Source organism: Girardinichthys multiradiatus, chromosome 22 (assembly GCF_021462225.1).
Source record: "Girardinichthys multiradiatus isolate DD_20200921_A chromosome 22, DD_fGirMul_XY1, whole genome shotgun sequence".
Lineage (NCBI taxonomy): Eukaryota > Metazoa > Chordata > Actinopteri > Cyprinodontiformes > Goodeidae > Girardinichthys > Girardinichthys multiradiatus.
In genome coordinates, this window is record NC_061814.1 from 26,785,408 (window position 1) to 26,805,069 (window position 19,662).

Consider the following 19,662-nt stretch of genomic DNA (forward strand, 5'->3'; position numbering starts at 1 on the left):
ACAAACTTCTTGGTTAAATGAAAATATTTTAAAACCTAAATCTGACTGAGGTGTGAATAAATTTAGCCCTGCCTGTAATTAATTCACTGATATTATTACTTATATAAACAAAATACATTTTCAATATGTTCAGTGGAGAACAATCAATTTGTGGTTTGACTAGTCGACATATTTTTGACTTTGAACTAGAGATAATCAAATGCTACTTTCAGGTTCATCAGACCGCTTCAATGTACAACAATATCCTTATACAGTGCTAACTCTGTGCACTACGCAGGGGGTGACCTGCCTTGGATAGACAGGAAATTTGTTCAGCGACTGACTGATAACCTTTTGTTTTCATTTAAGTCCAATGTTTGGCATGTTTGCCAGCAAAAACATCAGAAATCTGTGAGGACACAAGTACTTTTCTGCAGCCCTTTATGGGTAGCTTTTTTGTATTTTATATGAAAACAAATAGGGCACAAACATTGCATGTTATTTTTTTTATTTGTTGAATTTATGTTTGGACTTTGACTGGGCCATTCTTTCACACAAATATGCATTGATCCAATCTGTTCGATTGTAGCTCTGTGTGTATGTTTAGAGCCTTTATCTTCCTGGAAGGGGAGCCTCCAGCCATAGTCTTGAGTCTCTTGCAGCCTCCAACAGGTTTTCTTCCAGGTTTCTGTTTTTAGCTCCACCCATCTTCCCATCAACTCTGACCAGCGTCCCTGTCCCTGTTGAAGAAAAGCCCTTCCACAGCACCATGTGTGGATGCTGTGTTCAGGGTGATGGCCACAGTGTGGAAAAAAAGTTTAATTTTGTCTAATCTTGGCTGCTTCTCCGATTAATGCTCTCCTTGCTCAGCCTGTAGGTTCAGGTGGACGGCTCTTCCTTGGCAGGCTTGCAGACGTGCCATACTCTTTCAATTTAAGATAATGGATTCAACAGTGTTCAATGAGATGTTCGAGGTTGGGATATTGTTTTAAAATCTAACCCTGCTTTAAATTTCTCCACAACGTTCTCCCTGACCTGCCTGCTGTGTTTCTTGGTCTTCATGATTCTGTTTATTCACTAATGTTCTCTAACAAACCTCTGAGGCCTTCACAGAACAGCTGGATTTATACTGTACATACAGGGTGTGTCTTATTTACTAGTTAGATGAGTTTTTAAGGCAGTTGGTTGCACCAGTTTTTTTATTTTGGATTATCAGGGAGCTTGAATACAAATGGACAACTCTTTTTCCCAAGTTCCCTGTAAAAAAAAGCAACTTTAAAGACCATTTTAATTTCACGCCATAATCATGCAATACTTTGTGTTGTTTCATCATAAGAAATCCTAATAAAATACATTGAGATCAGTGGTTGTGACAAAGTCTGAAATCAGCTTTTGCAAGGAGTTGTAGGAGTTTTTCTGTCTTTAAGTTTTCTTTAAAACAGAGTAAAAATTGACATAAATGAGATCAAAGTAACTCCAAAATATTCAAACATTTACAGAAACAAGTTTCTTTTTTCACCTAAAGTCTGGAAATCCCCTGCAGTCAGTCTGGACCTAAAATCTAATTAAAACTAAATGTACAAGTTCAGACAGCAGAGCTTTATAGAAAGTGCAAACTAATTTGTACTCAATATTCTCAACATCTTCCCTCATAATTAAATTACTCCCAACAAACTTTTGCTGAAGTATTTTTAATTTCCTTTGCATATGTAGGATTGTTATTCATACACATCAAACCACTCACAAGAAACGAGGTCCACAACACTTTGCAATCAGTGATCCTGATTTATTGGTGTAATGGCTACACTCTTTAATGCACTTAGGATTACAGCCAGCCAGTTCACTCATAAAAATACAAAAAATTACACATCTAAACTTTTATTTCATTCTGAATAAAAAAAGACACACATAAATACACCATCGTATGTTGCTTAAGATTACTTATCAGTAAGACGACACCAAGATATGTGGATTTTATGATTTAGTGTTGAGGAGGAATGCTGAACCAGGCGTTTTTATTAAGAGAGACGTGCTTTTAAACAATCAGGAGCTGTATGCAAAACGAAAAATAGCTCAAGGCACTGAGAAGATCCCATATCATGTGACAGAAAACTTTACATTTCTTAAAAAATAAAAAATGCATTTCAACTTTTAAAACACACCTGGTTGCATGAGAAAAATAAATGCTATAACGTCACCCTGTGTAGGTTAGGTTCTTGGCACAGGGAAGTGAAGGCAGATACAACAGCAGCATGAGAAACCAAAGCTTGCGGCTTTGCTAAGGTAGTCTTTGCCAGGGAGATTCGAAGGATCTGAGACACAGACAGTACAGGCAGTCAAAAACTTTGGTGTGAACACAAACACATAAAAGAAAAATGTCCAGCATTTGTAAATACTATAAAAACAAGGAGTAACTGGAAACAACACTGATAACTGGTTTGTCACTTTTAGTCCCTTTTCTAAGGCCACTGGAATAAATAGTAGTGTAACCCAGTTGTTGCTTCAGACCCAGTATCTGATGATCGAGAACGCATGCTCTGCTGCATTGGTGATGTATGCTTTAGGGTTTTATTTGGAGCATTACAAGCATCCTGTTTGCCTCACAGCAAAGATCTCACAGAACAACCATCTGAACCAGCTGGTTTGAAGCTGGGTTGATAATCTTAAAAAAAGGTATTGGAGCCTCAGAGAAAGATCGTAAATAGCAGATCTGGTCTGAGAACACAGTAACAGTCAGATATGTGTAGCTAATCCCCGGGGACTGTCCATTGGAGTGAAGCAGGCTTCTGTGGATAACATATCTGTACCCCCTTTTTACTGCTCGATTCTTGGCACGCTCCGGGAGCTCTGCTGTTCACGGTGACGCCTTTTAAAAATGCTTTGCATGTTATTTTCTCTGTCTCATTGCAACGGATTGTCAAACACAGAGTCTGGCAGGATGGAAATCTTCAGCTTCTTCTCTGGCCAGCTGTATTCCTTGGGTAATTTTGCCTGAATGGAAGGAAAAGATGGTGGAGGTGAGGCAGGTACGGAAACAAAGTAAATCCTAAAGCGCAGGGGGTTTTATTTACCTCATCTTGTGAGCCAAGCTCATGTAAATCCCCCAGCATCTGCTCAACAAATTCCTCAGTCAGCAATATCTATGTGGGTAGAGGATAACGCGGAATAAATGCTTCGAGTATAAACACAGCGCACACAACTCAGCCTGCGTATGTGCATACCTGAAGCCAGGGGCCATGCGCTGCGTAGGGATGCTCTTCAGTAGCGAAAGCTCCTTCGACCCCCATGGACACAAACGTGATAGCCGTGTCTCCGTTGATGCTTTTATAAGTGAAGTGCCTCCCATGGAGTAACCTGCCCCTGCGCGCAAATAAAAAGGTATGAATGCTTTAGTTATACATCCAGTAGCTTCATGAACGGTGTCTTCATCTAACCCAGACAAGCAGAAGGGTTTGACGACTCACCCTTTTAGTATCATTACTATTTAAATTTCAGATCTTCAACAATAACAACAAATCCCAAAAGCAAGTTAATTTATTATTGTCTTTATATATTTAAGCTACCCAAGCAACATTATTTTCCTCTCTCCCCTGATCCAAACACCCGACTCCAGTACTGAACTTTAACCCCTTTTGACAGTATATAAACTGTCACTGATGACGGGTTTTAGTCATTACTTCTGAAATCTGATTTCAAGCCAAATCCTATTAAAGAAAAACATATGGAAGAAATAAATGTTTTGCTTTTGTTTCCCAAAACAACTAGAAAAGCAAACATCCAGAGCACAAATTAAAGGCATAACTCAAATGTTATTTCATGCAAAGCCTGGTAGATATTAATGTATTTATGGCCTTTAAAGCCAAAAAAATTGAGTTTATTGAGGTGATTAAATTTAGGAGCTTTTTTAGACTCAACTGGGAGAAACAACTAGAGATATTAGGTTCTAGAAAACCTCCGATAGTCCTCAGTTTGAACCTGAATGTAGAGTCACCACTGAATGTGGAGAGCAAGATGCTGAAGATCGGAGAGCAGCATCACGTCAGCAGAAGAGGAGCGCTGACGTGTGATTTCAGGTGTTAAACGTGCGGTCACAAAGCTGAGGGGGCAGCTGCGATGACTCAAGACTGCAAACATTTCACTGTTAAGAGTCAAATTCTCATTTTTCCAGAGTGTAGCCTTTTTTTTTACCTAATTTTTTTTAAGCAGAACTCCACAATATATAAGTATTTTGTGCTGCTCAATCAGAACCGGGTTGTTAGTTGTGCCTCAAAATGCAAAAAAAGAAACGAGACAAAAAAAAAAACAGTCTGCAAATTATTGAAAGCTACTTTTAAAGATGGGCCGGCTATTCATCAGCTGCTCATTGGAACAGCCAAGACATGACTTTCTTTGTTCCTTAGAATCTTTTAAAACATTTAAAATAACTGGTCTCACTGGGTCCAAACTCTGCAAAGATGTCACACTGTGAAAGTTGCTTGTGCAGCTCAGCAATCCTGCTGGGCTCAAAGACGGGAAGCCCTTTTACCTTTGCAGTCAGGTGGGTATCATGAATTCCTGACAGAAAATGACAGGAATTACACTCCGATTTGGACTTTTTAAGCTGTTGTCACAAACTTCCGATCAGCAGGAGCTCCTAAGATTTTGTTCAGGAATATATTTCAACTTCTAAGGATTCTTAACCATAACCCTATTATTAACAGGTCTAAATGAAGCTAGTTTAGGTTCAATAATGAGCAACGGCGACTGAGTTATGTAAAAGTTGAGAATTCTGAAACATTTAAAAACTACTAGTTCCTAGTCCTGCATGAAACACGCCGGCCATCTTTTTTGTGCTGCCCAAAAGTTCAAACATTTCTTTTCTACAGTTTATTTTCATGTGGTGCATTAAAAGCACAGTAAGTCAGCTGGTATGGAGCCAAAGGAATGTGCTAACATCCATTTCCAAAGCTCATTATACTAATTATACGCCTCAAAATGCCTTAAAACTTTGAAACCTGAAGTCACCAGCTCTTTGGATTAATTATTAGTAACATATTTAGCAGAAAGAGCAGCTGTTTAAACACGTTTTAAAGGTTGTTTGCATTTAAAATATGTGCAAAAGCTGGAAAATACACTGCACAATGTTAAAGTTGCTATCTGCTTTGCAGCTTCCTCTCGAGCAGCGATATTAAAGGGCTACTTCCTAGTTTTTAAGGAATCTAGACTGCATATGATTCTCTGGTTTCAAATCTAAAACACTGAGGCGGGTCAGATTTGGACAAGATTGTTGGAAAATGATTACAGATACTTTAGAATTCAAGTTTGTGATTTGTGGAAACTTTATTTGTGACATGAAAAAAGAAGGAATCTTGGTTTTCCCAAAAATGGTCCTCTAACAAGCCGTTTTAAAAAGGTACAGGGTTCCTTCTGTCTTGTCACCACTCAGACTGGTTATTTTCTCTAAAACTATGCAGAGACAGTTATCTACTTCTTCTTATACTGTATATGAAGATATACAGTATATTCTTTTGTCATAACCTCTAAGTAGAACTATTTCAAATACACAGAAATACCTCATTAAATACAGGGATATTATTGCAACTTGTAATTCTACATTTTTTGCTCATAATTATGAAACAACACAGTATTTGAGGAGTAAATTTAATTCTCCTGTAGTGTTAAGAAAGAGTCCAACACAGGGAAAACAAGACTCTCTGAACACTTGTTTCCCAACATATCCACAGGGAACAGTCAACAAAAAAATTAAATAAAAAGATTTTTAAAAACTTTAGCCAAAAACAAACTGGAGGCACATGTGCACCTTTATTTCTTTTAAAGCTTATACTGGTATTCAGCTTCTTTACTGCGGCTGGGTTATGGTGGGAACACTGGGGGTTGGGTGCAGACTTTATAACGTTTCTTCTTAATTTCTAACAAGCTGACGATATCTGATTTGACCACAGTATTGCTATATCGTTGTGCCACACCCATTCCAGTATCTTAGATCCATTTATTTATATGTTATAAAATCAGTGAATTGTGTGTTTGAGTCGTCGTGTACTGGCAGTACCGCAGACAGAGGGGCAGCAGCGTGCCGGACTCCTGGTTGAATTTCAGATGGACACTCTCTAGCTGGCGAGTTCGAACCAACTCATGAGGAACGATGGCTGCTGAACTTTCACTGTCCAAACTGTCCTTTCGACTTCTAAAAAAAAAAAAGAAAGAAGAGGAAATGTGAGCGAGGATCCTTTAAGAGCCAAAATTTCTGATGAAACTGTGTAAAAAATGTAGTGTAGTAGGCGGCAGGGCTTTGTCAGCACACAGGAACATAGACGGATTGTTTCCCAACTCCTGTCATGCAACCCTCTGCAGGAGAAACCTAATTCTACAGAGAGGAGGAAACGAATAGTGACAAACCAACGTGATATGCTGGTATCTTGGAAACAATGGTGGTATCAGCTCAGATGTCAGCAGGGCTCTGAGTCACCGCACATGAAGGAGGTTTCTCTCTGTAACCGTTGAGCTGAACAGAGCCCGTATTAGTGTGCTCATGTGTGGGAGGAAAACTCACTGAGCTCTGTCGTGGTTCTGTTTCTGGCCGCTGATGGGTGGTAAGGCCGTCTTGCTGTTAAACTCCAGCCCTTTCCTCAGGGTCTCTCTGATCTGTTCTGTGTCTGTTTAATAACAATGTACCAAGAAAATAGAAGCTATGAACTAATATAAAATAAAATAAAATATTTTACATTTGCTCAGTAGATTTACTCCTGTAGTATTTAGGAGATGCCGTACCCTTGTTTGAGAGCCTGCGAGGCTGTGATCCGATGCAGATAGATCGGCTGTCCTCCTCATCGTCTGGGGGTCGGCTCAGATCATCCCACACACACTTGGCGCTGACTCCGCTTAGGTTAGAGCCCTCGGTTTCAATACCCTGATCCACTCTCTCCTGCTTGGATGTGCAACAGACATACGCAATCATCAACACTAGCTCGGACAAAACCCATACAGGGCTGAACTTTTAGAGCCGCATCTCAATAACAATATCAAATTGTTCCATTCATTCAATTCAGTGAAAGTAGGACTCATTATGTGGGTTCATTGCACACAGATTGGTATATTTCAAGCTGTGTCACTCGGGTGGAGTCCCGCCCCAATGTGCAGGCACACACGTGCGTATGCACAGATGAACATACTCTCCGACCAGCAGACACAGAGCGCGCCAGAAACGATGTTGCAACCACCTGCAAAACAAGCTAAAATATCCTCGTTTTTAAAAACACCCCCAGAGTTGTGAGGACAGCAGCACTCGCTCTCCTGCGAGTAGCAGCCATAACTCTCCTACTGCATGTCCAACTGGCTTGGCGGTCAGAGGGGAAATATTCCCCCCAGCTGTACAAGACTGATCTGGTAAGTAGGAATGTAAATACATATACAACTGATTAAGGTAGAGAGGTGGACAGAAACAGGCAGATAAGAGTAGAAAGGTGCTGAAAGAAAGATAGATATAAATACACAGATAAACATACATGAAGAATAAATAAGGGATTATCATTAGTAACAATAATGATAATGTTTTTATAGGAAAGCTGTTGAATACGTAGAAAGTGATTGAAGCAGAAACACATCAAAACTATGTCTCCTTTAAGTGTTGGGGGTACACTGACATGGCGACCCAAATTTCCACTAACTGTGGAAAGTTCACAGTGGACTAAGAGCAACCTGGATTATCCATGCCTCCAGACTCTGGGTCCTTAATTACCAAATGAAATACAAACTTTATCTGAAAAGGGGACCTAGGACACTGAGGAGCAGTTCGGTTCTTTTTCTCCTTAACCAAGGAAAGATGCTTCTGAAGTCTCTATTTGAGGAGTGGCTTACACACATGAAATGCGTTAGCTTTATCTCATGCCCTATTTAAACCTGGTGTGGTGGCTCTTGAAGCTCCGAGTACATGCCTTGTAAATCTCCGCCAAACTCCTCTGAGGACTTTGCTTCACAATCCTCTCAAGGCTGCAGTTGTCCCTATTGCTTAGGCACCTTTCACTACCACTTTTCCTTCCACTTAATTTTCCAATAATATGCTTGCATACAGCACTGAAGAGGCAGCTTCCTTAACAAAGAGATTATGCAACTTACCCTCCTTATGGTGGGTGTCAGTGACTGATTGCTGGACAACTGTCGAGTCAGCAGTCTGTACCATGATTGTGGAAGTTTTCTTAATTAAATATTTTTATTGTTTTTTAAGTGTTTTTTCAAAATAGCTATAAGCTTCCATCCTAAAGATTAACGGAAATAAATGCAACTTCCTGGTGACTTACGTATATCCCTCTATGTGTAATGAATGTATGACTTTCACTTTTGGAATTTAATGACTGAAATAAGCTCAATTTTTGATATTTATCAAGACAAGCCTGTACATATCCTTAATTTCTTAATCTACTCGCAATCATTTTGCGCTCAGCTTCTTTTAACCATCTACTAGAAGCTATAATTCAGGAGCAACTGCCTGTGTGCAGAATTTAAGGAAAGCTTACTTGTAGGTGTGGATCAATTTCAAAAATGGTCTCCCCTCTCCTCATATCAGTGATAAGCCAGGGGCCACCAGCTCTGCAGACCAAACAAAGCAACATTAGTTTTAAGTTAAAACACAAAACCTTATAAGTCAACAAATAACCAAAGTTTGCCCTCCAAGCTCACAACAGACTCAAGTTGTAAATGATATAGATTGTTTTCCAAGCTAAAGTAGTTTAACCGCTGCTACCAAAACAGCAGGCAAGCAAAGCATTATTTTCAATAAAAGAAAACCTAAAAAAAAACAACTATGTTTTACTCAGAACTGTAAATTTGTACAGCTGTTCAATTACATTTCTGCAAAGCCAGATGATTTTTAAAAGATTTTTTAGTGGCACTAGTAGCCTTTATTTTTATGATTTTTCCAAAGTAGGCAGACAGGAGACAGTAGAGGGAGAAGACCACCCTCCGTGGTCAGGAGTCCAATCCCGGACGGCTGCGTCTAGGACTGAGGCCTCCGTATTTGGGTCGCGTGCTCTACCTCTGCACCCCCACCAGATTATCTTCAAAAGGTTCATCACCAAGACTCTGCTTCGTTTTGACTAACCAACACCCACTTTACTGAAAGAACATCTCTTCATTTCAACCTTTTTAGTTACGAGTCACAACATGGACAAAGCTTTAGATCATTGTTTAACTCATTAGCAACACCATAGTTATTTTAAACTGTTATTACCCTCAATTTATCTGCCATAATCATGTGTCAGATTCTTCTGAACGGCCATGAGACAAATTAACGCCCACACGGTTGCTCCCATCATCATCGGGTTCACCTGAGCACCTCTGACCTCTCAGCGTAAATGTTTAAGATCAGATTAAATATTTAAAAAGGTCAAATGTATTATGATTGGAACCTAAAACAGCAACAAAAGGGATTTATTTAGGCATACCAAGATCAAGTCCAGCTGCAGTCAGGTTGATTTTATGTTTTCATGGGATTATGCTCTTCTGGGAACTCTTAGGGAACATTTCCTAAATTCTGCAGGATAGAATCTGCATCCTATATTTTCATATTACTTTCAAAGCCTCCAGTGTAAACATTTTTGCAGACCAATCACCCCAACAACCAATGTCCAAAACGCCGCTTAGGAAAAGCTCAACAAGGAGTCCAGATTTCCATTAAGCGTGTCTGCAGAACTCCGAGATATTCCAATTTACTGAGGTCGCATGTAATCTGCAGGAAGCAGGTCGAGTCCAGAAACACTCCACCCAACAAGACTTAAATATCTGCTGCCAAATGTCCACCTTCAATCTTCTTTCAACAGCTAGACAGAGTGCTTTTGCAATTCCATGATAAGACAAATTATCATGCAAACAGACCAGGTTATGGCTTATTGAGCGGATATCATTTATGGCATTTTAAAAGCTGAGAAACATCTCAAAAACTTAAAACTGTTCACCAAGACCCTCATTTTAAGACCACTGAAAAGATTTCACAAAGTTAAACCTTCTGAATATGTTAATTATTTTAAACGTTGGCTTCAAAAATAATTATAATTCAGAGAAGTCTTATGTTGAGAAACTTAAAATGTTGATGCATCACAAACATTGGAATCTGTTAGTTATTAATTTTTTCAATAATCTGGTCTAATTTAAGGTAAACAACTGCAAACTGCATCAGATCCTCTGAACCAGATAAAAAAACTGTGCCATAAATCCTCAAATGCAGAAGATTTATTTTTTCTGGAACAGAGTTTTACTCACATTCTGATTCCACGCATCAGCTCCAGGATGCCCTGTCCGTTCCACTGCTGGGCCGCCTGCAGCTCTTCTGCACACACGCCCACAATCTACAGAGAGTGCAAAGCTTCAGAAAGTGTTGCAGGAACTCCTCGAGCATGAAAAATGTGTGTTTATAGTGCTGATACTGATCTGTTTATAGCCATACTGCGTCTACACTGCAAATATCATGTCAAAACACAATTTAGCTTTTTTTTTTTTTAAATACTTTTTGTGTTATTAAAGTTAGAGGTTTAATCTGCTGAAACTCAACTTTGTCTGGATTTGGGAATCTTTTGCTTCTCAAACTAAGCTCTGTTGTTCCTCTGTTGGATAAAGGGAACGGCAGCTGTTTAAAAGCACTGAAAGCAATTTACCCAAATCGTATTTAATTCCTACTTTCCAGCCCCTTGTCAATATTAACACTGTACATATAATGACGTAATTTATTCATATGACGTTTTAAACTCACCTGGAGAAAGCTCAGAGTACCAAACGGTGTCTGGATTGGGTGCATCTGTGGGTCTTCAGTAAGCAACATGTGCTGAATGCGAGACTCACTGTTGTCCAGTGGACTGTGCCATGACACGTGGTCACCGCTACAAAATGTGTTTTCTGCAGAAAAAAATGGGACGGGGGGGGGGGGGGGGGACAGCACGTGTGTTTCACAAAATAAAAGTTACGCTCATAAATATGATTAACTTTATAAAAGGTGCAGCAAAAGAGCAAAAATAACAGAAAAAAATGAGACAAAGTATCAAAAAAGTGAAAAAAGGGGTTGAGATGTGGGATGAGATGCATTAAAATGAATTTCCATCTGGCTGAATCTATTTACTGTGAAGGTAATAAACACCCTGTGTAGGGTGAAAAGGAAACCAAGGAAGAAGAAGGCTAACACGCATGCATTTAACTAAAAAGCCCATCCACAAGCAAACTGACTCCTAAAGAAAGCAAATGGTGAGACACACAGGAAACAAAACTTCCTGGCAATGAGAGATGCTTGATCACACCCAAATTTGTACTAAACGAAAACTGAAGGCTACAGCACACTCTTCCATTCAGAAATATTGAAATGTACTGGTTTAACAACATACTGTAAATAAATTAAAATACATCAATGTCAAAAATAGATGGAAAAAAAAGCATGGTGATGGTTCAGTGGCGGTTTTAAAATAAAAATTAAAAATTAAATTGGACTAATTACTGATAAGAGGCAAAGAAACGTCCTGCAAACATCTTCAGTTATGCTAAAACTGCAAAACAAGCTGCTTTAATTATATATTAATTTAATTATATATATATAAATTATTTTTAAATTAGAGCCATTTTTTAAGCTCATTTCTTTATAATCTTACCTGACTGAAAGACATAGCGAGCCAAGCCTTGCATGAGTTCTGCTGGCCAGGTTGGAGGTGCTGTCTCTCCCTCCTCTCTCTTGAGCCTGAAGGTGAGCTCAAACCCAAATCCGCTGGGTCCATCCACCCCTGTAAATCTAAAAAAAAAAAAATGGGCAAAGAAAACCAAGAGTAACTGTACGTTTGCTTAATCGTAGGTGCACAGGGATTAAAGTCACAATGCATGTCAAAATCAACAATAACTGTTGAGGTTCATTAAGTTTAGTATTAACCTCTGGATAGGATTTACAAGGTTCTGTTTAAATTCCCTTTTTCTCCACATAAAATACATTAGGAAATCAGTCAGTCAGTCATTTTCTACCGCTTATTCCATAGTGGGTCGCGGGGAAGCTGGTGCCTATCTCCAGCAGTCTACAGGCGAGAGGCGGGGTTCACCCTGGACAGGTCGCCAGTCCATCGCAGGGCAACACACACAAACAACCAGGCACACACTCATTCATACACCTAAGGGCAATTTAGAGAGACCAATTAACCTAACAGGCATGTCTTCGGACTGTGGGAGGAAGCTGGAGTACCCGGTGAGAACCCACGCATGCACGAGGAGAACATGCAAACTTCATGCAGAAAGACCCCTGGCCGGGAATCGAACCCAGGACCTTCTTGCTGCAAGGCAACAGTGCTACCAACTGCGCCACCGTGCAGCCCACATTAGGAAATCAATTCTATAAATCAATGTAGATCAACTGGACGGATTTAGTAAAAACTGCACAGATACATTCACTTACTCATGAACCCGGTTATCTCCATACAGGTCACTGAGTCCAAAGCTTACATAGTGCCAGTGTTCCTGCACGTCCTGAGCTGGACAGCCCATGTTCCTGTACATGCTGATGTAGTCTAGTGGGTCTGGTCCACCAAGCCTGGAAAAGGAAAACCACTGACCATGTAAGATTTTCTTTTTCTTGTCAGTGGGCTGAGCTTCCTCTAGAAGCGGGTTTCTTCTCTCAAAAATCAGTAAAGCCACAATATGAAACTATAACTAGGTTTAAATATTGCTTACTGCTTTTATATGTAGTGTTTGAACCAGGTTTGTGTCGCATTGTATTGTATCCCTGGTTGTTGATTAACTTAACTGTTAACGTTAGCATTGTGCGCTAAGCTACCATAAGGCCATTTCTTAGCCTGAAATAAACAAACTTTTAATGCAAAGTATTTGCTAGAGTATCTATTTATAAATATAAATCAGACCAGCTACAGCACAACGTGTTACCTACCAATATTTAACAATAGCAGTCACTTGCAGCGGGTTGGCCTGATCGGGATAAAGTCGCCGACATTCCCCGTAAATAGCCTGTAGCCCCGGAGGAAACAGCGGCACCAGCCCGTGGGCTTGCGTACCACTGTTAGGCCGTATTTCATCCATACTACGGCCTCGAACAAACCGGGTTGTTCTATAAAAGTAAAACCAAAGTGTATGGAGTTTGTATCGGTTCTCCCCGATGAACAAAAGTAGACTGAACTACACCATAAATATCCCACAAACAATAGGATGTACAAGCCTGTAGTCCGATCACTTTTGCTAAACTCTTGTTGCTCCTTCTACAAAAAAAAAAGAAAGCTTCAGCAATTGGTTGGACAATGAGGTGTACGTCATACAATTGACAGGTCATGCTGACCAATAAACAAGGAGCATAGGATTAGTGGGTGATTAGGATTGACTGATCCGCTGTCAGTGGGCGTATCCAGTATCAGAGCTGGGATAGTCGGTTGGGCAATGAAAATGTAGTTTCTCTGGAAACTGTGTGTAATTATCCGAGGTGGCCGAGCTGATGTCAACAGCTTTCATAAAACAGAATAATAACAGTAAATAGTTATAGCTATAAATACCAACTTAATAATGAAAATAATGAAAACTTCAGGAGTTTCAACGTCACAACCAATTAAACGTGTTTTTAATGGATATTATATGACCGAAAATACATTAGCCGCAGTCATATTCATTAAGTTAGAATATTATTTCATTAACTCAATTCTCTAAGTGAAGCACATTAAATAGATTAATTACACATGGACCTCTTTTCGTTTCAAGACTTTATTTCCGTTAATCATGATAATTTTTCTGCTTACAGCTAATAAAAATACATTTAAGATTAGAAAATGACGTCAGACCAAAAAACAACATTTTAGTACAGAAACGTGGGCTTAGTGAAGTGTATGTTCATTGCCTGTTTAAAGGTTATTTTTACCTTTTGAAAATAACCTTTTATATATATTTATATATATATATATATATATATATATATATATGTTTGTATATATATATATATATATAATATGCATGTGTGTATAAATACCCAAACTTTTAAGTGATGTAACTAGTGATGTAATTATTAGAATAATTTTTTATTATTATTATTATATATCAAAAAATATTAAATTATGAATCTGGCATAATTGCTATGGTTTATTTTTAGGTGACTTTGTGAAGCAGAACTTTCAAATAAAAAAGGAAATATCGAGAACCTCAAAACCGCTCTTTGTTTGGCATGTTACTTTATGCTTCACCATCCGCAGATGCTTTATGAGTAAAGAGCTAACTGCAATCACATTTTAGAAAACCACACAGAATATGAGGCACCACATAAAATTGCTGTTTGTAATTATTCTTAAACATACACATGTACAATAAATAGATACCTTGAATAAACATATGGGTCATATTCTCAGTGTTAATAGAACCAAAATGATTAGAATATCTGACAGATCTATCTATTGTGAGAGTGCACATCTACATAAAAAATGTATGAACTTTGTATTATTTGCTGTTATTTCAGCTTCTAACTCCATGTTCTCTCTGTTTTTTGTCTTTCTAGAAGCTAAATCTGGCCTGGCTCTGTGTTTAGCTGTAGCACCTGACAACGGCCAAGCTGCTGCTGCCAACAACTTAATGCTCACCTTCTACAGATGATACAATTGGTTCTCTCTTTCAGTGTTTAACCCTGTCTCTCCTAGACATAGCTACTGGCCGAGCTTCTACTGTGACTAACTGTATGTGCTCTCTTTCATTCTCTAGACTTGAAAACTGGCTTAGAGTTCATCTGCTTAGCTGTTTTTTCTCTCCTAGATGAAGCCTCTAAAGGAGCTATAACCATTAATGTTTCAGTTTTCTTTCTTATTGAGAGTACTACTGGATCAGTGCTTCTGTGTTCTTTTTGTGTCTCTGCACTGATCTCTAAAACCCTCAGTCGGTCATGGCAGATGGCCGCTAAGACTGAGCCTGGTTCTGCTGGAGGTTTCTACCTGTCGCTACATGCATGCTCAGTATGAGGAATTGCTGCAAAGTCAATGCAAGTGACTGTCCACTGTTGCAACATGCACATCCAGGAGGAGTGAATGCTGCAAGTCACTGACTCAAAACAATCTGCTGGGTTTCCTTAGATAAAAAACCTTTTAACCAATTTGAATAATAAACTGAATCCAACTGCACTGATGGATGGTTAGGATTAATTAGAATGTATGTACCTGACATTAAATCTGTATGATTTGACTGAATGGACTTTGTAAAGTGACTTGAGACATGTGTTGTGAATTGGTACTACACAAATAAAATTGGATTGAATTGAATTGAACTTCTATGTTTACATTCATACAAGGGCTCATTTTATTCAGAATGAGAAAATACAATTGGGCAATAGTTTTTTTTCCTAAATATTTTATTTAAAAAAATGTCAAGTTACACAGGCATAGGATTATCAACATGAAAGATAATTATGGTGTACATGTTTTATAGAATTTCTTTTTCATCTCACAATAATTTCAATCAAACTTGGGTTGGATTTTGTGTCAAAAGTGCTGTACCAATAAAAATGAGTTCAGTTGCTGCCGTATAATTCGCTATGGTATTGCTAAAATTAAACTTAAATATTTGATTAATTAGATGAATCCTTTACAGGTTGTGATGAACTTGGTGTGTTTCCATTATGCGATGATTATTCATACAGGGGTACAAGAGAAACCACATCTGCTCTGTACAACCCCCATGGCTGACGTCCTCCTGTGGTGTAGCTCGGTCTGTGTGAAATAAACTGTGTTTTGTTTGAACTCTGATCACTTTGGCAGGTGCTTTTCTAGGTTTACAGTGATGTACACATGGTTAAATAAAAAAGGTCACGATTTATTTAGTTCAAACGACCTGAGAGAAGTACTCTGTAGTATATGGCGACAGCTGAAACTGTTGAGACTACTCATTTCGTAAGAGCAGACCTTGTTTCTGTGTGGGCTAAAGGGAATAATAGGATCAAACTACAATTAAATTGTTTCAGTCTGAAAGTTTCAGCTTTGATCTTATGATGTGGCACTCCTGATGATTCGAGTCAGGAGGATATTATGAGGATAACATTGATATTTGCAGTTTCAGTCTTCATTGTATTTGGTTACAAATTAAAAACAGATATTTTTACAGCTTCATAGAAACTACATAATTTTCCTTATTGCTTTTGTTTTCAAGCTGTTTTTGGGGATATTGTTTCATCCACAAAAACAGAGCTGGCAAGAAAGATACAATTTATGAAGGCTTCATAACTCATTTCATTTCCAAAGTCCTGTACAAACCTTGTTAACTTTGTAAAACACAGATCAGACTTGTAATGTCTGCTCACATGCAGGATTTTACCCTTTGTCGCTAATTACGATCATAGTTGTTACAGAATTCAGTTCCAAATACTGGGGAAAAAGCAAGGGCAGCGTGCATCAGGCAATACGTTGCAGAGCATGACCCAATAAAAATAAAAAACATTACAAACCATGAAGGGCACACGCTTTTATTAAATTCAACAAAAAACAAGAAGGATTTACAATAATTTATTCAGTTATACTAACTGCTCATGCCCTGCGACCTGTTCAGGGTGTACCCTGCCTCTCACCCATAGACTCCTGGAGATAGGCACCTTCTCCCCCGCGACCCACTATGGAAGAAGCGGTAGAAAATGGCTGACTGACTGACTAACTGCTCGTTGTACATACCTTAAGGAAGTGACTCAGCATTTAAAAAAACTTCATTTAAACATCCAAATTGATAAAAAATAACCTGAATTCAACACTTATACAGTCTTATTGCATTTAAATGATCACAAGGGCTGCTGTCTGACTTTGTACGATGTGCTCGACAAAGCAGTACCAAGCCAAAAGAACTGAGCCCATAGATGACACCTTCACATGCAACCATCTATGGAATTCAGTTCTCACAGCAGAGCACTTATCATCATGTGGCCCTCAGGAGCAACTCGGTCCTCGAGCGGCAAACCTGTCTGAAGAAACTCACATCTCAGTATCAGTGCATTTAGATCACCATTTTATAAGTCATGGAGGGCAAAGCATTACAGAGTACATATAACCACAACACAACTAGTAAGTGAAGCAAGAATGGAGTCCAAATGAACTGCTTGTTACTTGGGGAGCAGAATGACATGGTGCCCATCCCCACTCCTCAAGAACAGGAGGGTGAGAATGAAGTGATAACATCAGCTCAGCTTCTTCCATGGTAAGATTGAGCAAGAGGCCATTACTGTGGTAATTACACTTAGATTCCCCTAGCTGATAATCTCTGTTCATGGAGTATATTTAGCAATTATAAACATGCTATAGTTTAAAACATCAGACTAGGAGATCGTTTACCACTGTGAGGCGTAAAAATTGAAGTGTTAATAAAAAATATAGGTGACAATATGATTGAAAGGATTTCATACTGGAGTTTGGACGCCCCAAGCTTCTGCTAAACTCAAGTGTTCCTGGAAGCTCCACTAAAACGAAAGTTTGTTCACCGGGTTGATGAAAGTACTAACTGACCCTCATCAGCGCTCTGGTCAAGATATGAAATGACTCATCAGTTATGCTGCCAGGAAAGGAACTGCATTTTGTCAGTGTGCTTTAGAGACACACACAGTATGAGCAAATAAGTTTGATATTAACTGGGCTGCTCTGTGGTACAGATTCCCATCTAAGCTCAGCTGTAAAACACCTCATCCAAGGCCTGGAGTTACGATTAATAGAGACGGTTGAGATAAACTATTTCAATGTTACCTCACTGATGTTAGGTTATGCATTAAAGCCTGTGCTCTGTCAGAGTACAGTGGAGTACAGAAAGCTTTTTAAGAAAGACCACACCTGAGCACTTTTGGGAGTCAAACCTTTTTGGCAGGTAAACAGGGAAACAACAGGTTCTGCGAGCCTGCCATTCAACAAGAGACATCAATTCACTAAGAATTAAACAGGAATTACTCAGTTATAGTTCCTGATGCCGTTCAAAAACTGTAGCAGTTGGTTTCGGTTTTAGAAACTTTACACCACTATCCACTTCAAAAATGTAAAACATGGTAAATGTTTTACCACATACCTGAAGAATATTTGTCCAGATCCTGGCTGTATCAGACACGAACCTCCTCATTAAAGCCAAGATTTTTCAAGTTTAAACACAGTTCAGCAGCCCTTGTTGAAACCTTGAAACTTTTTTTCCCCCACATACATCCCTTCAAAGATTCACCTGTCTCTGCCATGAACTCCAACTCCCAGGGAAGAATGAGGCACAGTGCCTGACATTCGCAGCAAATGTGCTTAAATAGCACCTTTCCACTTCACCCATCAAACCTCCCTCCTTTCTGTTTTTCATACACTCCTCCGTACGGTAAGCCTGACAGTCACTTCCCAGTAAGAAGGAAGCAGTGGGTGTGAAGAGCACGCCCCCTCACAATGAATCAACACATAATAGTTTCTGAGGAAAACCATCTGACTTGCCCTGCCCCCTGTTCCCATAAAGTAAGCAGGGGGAAAGCTGTCTACTCGAGGTACCAGGAATTTCCCCCTAGGCCACAGAACAGCTGTCGAGATGAGAGACAATGACGAAGCGGACGCACTGGAAGTTTGTTGGCCAGTTTCTGCAAACAGAAACTGTGTAAGGAGGACCCTGTGTAATGTCTGAGTTGAACGATGTTTTTAATGCTGCAATGTACACAATAGGGAACTGGAAAATCTGCTCATAAACTCGTGGGTGTTCAACAGTTCAGTCATGTTAGACCTGCTGACATAATGTTTCCAAAAGATACTTTATTAACAATGCAAGGATGAATGTAAGAATGTACATACCCATGTGGATTTCTACCCAACCCTATTAAAATATAGCCTTATGTAACTTTGTTTGCTGTTCATAGAAAGTCAAACATGACGGAGATATGACAGCTTCTTCATAGAGTCGTATTGTTTAGAGAGCAGTGGAAAAAAATCCCTCTGATTTCCTCATCCTCTTCACCTGCCTACCTCAAGTAATATCAACGAGTCTGGACTTGATGCGCTCTTCCTCAGAAAAATCCCTGTTAGATTTATTCACTGGATTTCCTTGTTATGTGTAAAATGGGATTCCACCTAGCATTGGGAAAAAAGCACATAGTTCCCTACCTCATGCTTGGCTAAGTGTATATGCATATTTCCTTAACATATACGTGCTTGAAATGTGTCAAGACTCATTGTTTTGGAGCCGGACCCATTAGGATCATATATCCAGAAAAAAAGAGGTACAGAGACCCCCCAAAAAGTCCCCCTCACTATTGATGTGCAGTGACGCCAGCATCCACTTTCAAACTCCGTCCCTAGGCCTGCAGGATAGGTTGCAATTGACATTTTGTGCTGGATGGCCGAAACAAGCCCAGCTTTCATGCTGGTGTTTGAACACTGGGGAAAACACTTGCAAAGGTCACTGAGCCCATTTCCTTTCTGTCCTCCCTATGCATCTAAAGGCCTGGAACAGCCCCTTTTAAGATCACTTCAGTTACTGGCATATTCAAATTTCTTTGTAGGAAGTAAAAAAGTAAGGAAAAGGGAAACCCCAGAATGCATTTTTGTTACTTTTTTTTTTCTCATTTCAACAGTATACAATTCTAGTTTTAAATAAAGCACAATAGGTGCACCGAGAAGTCGGCTGGTGACTGTCAGTTAACAAACCACAATTAAACTCTAATAGGTTGCTTTGAAAACACTCTTCAGTGTGGATGTTGGAGGGAAGGAAATTCAGCTT

The 19,662-nt window shown here is 39.2% G+C and overlaps 1 protein-coding gene across 4 annotated transcripts; it reads right to left on the reverse strand.

Annotated features, from left to right (window-relative positions):
- Positions 1-1,744: 1,744 nt before the first annotated feature.
- Positions 1,745-18,129, reverse strand: sufu (suppressor of fused homolog (Drosophila)). Of its 4 annotated transcripts, none has more exons than XM_047352074.1 (12): positions 17,992-18,129; positions 12,386-12,520; positions 11,601-11,737; positions 10,718-10,860; positions 10,231-10,316; positions 8,490-8,562; positions 6,748-6,904; positions 6,530-6,632; positions 6,029-6,163; positions 3,201-3,339; positions 3,051-3,119; positions 1,745-2,970 (listed from the first exon to the last, which is right to left on the reverse strand). In XM_047352074.1, the coding sequence occupies exons 2-12, from the start codon at positions 12,484-12,486 to the stop codon at positions 2,881-2,883; spliced, it is 1,233 nt and encodes a 410-aa protein (XP_047208030.1). In that variant the 5' UTR covers positions 12,487-12,520; positions 17,992-18,129; the 3' UTR covers positions 1,745-2,880. The 4 variants fall into 4 exon arrangements, with proteins under 4 accessions (XP_047208030.1, XP_047208029.1, XP_047208027.1 ...); XM_047352073.1 differs by lacking the exon at positions 17,992-18,129 and adding an exon at positions 12,875-13,217 and having other exon boundaries at positions 6,748-6,901; XM_047352071.1 differs by lacking the exon at positions 17,992-18,129 and adding an exon at positions 12,875-13,217.
- Positions 18,130-19,662: the final 1,533 nt, after the last annotated feature.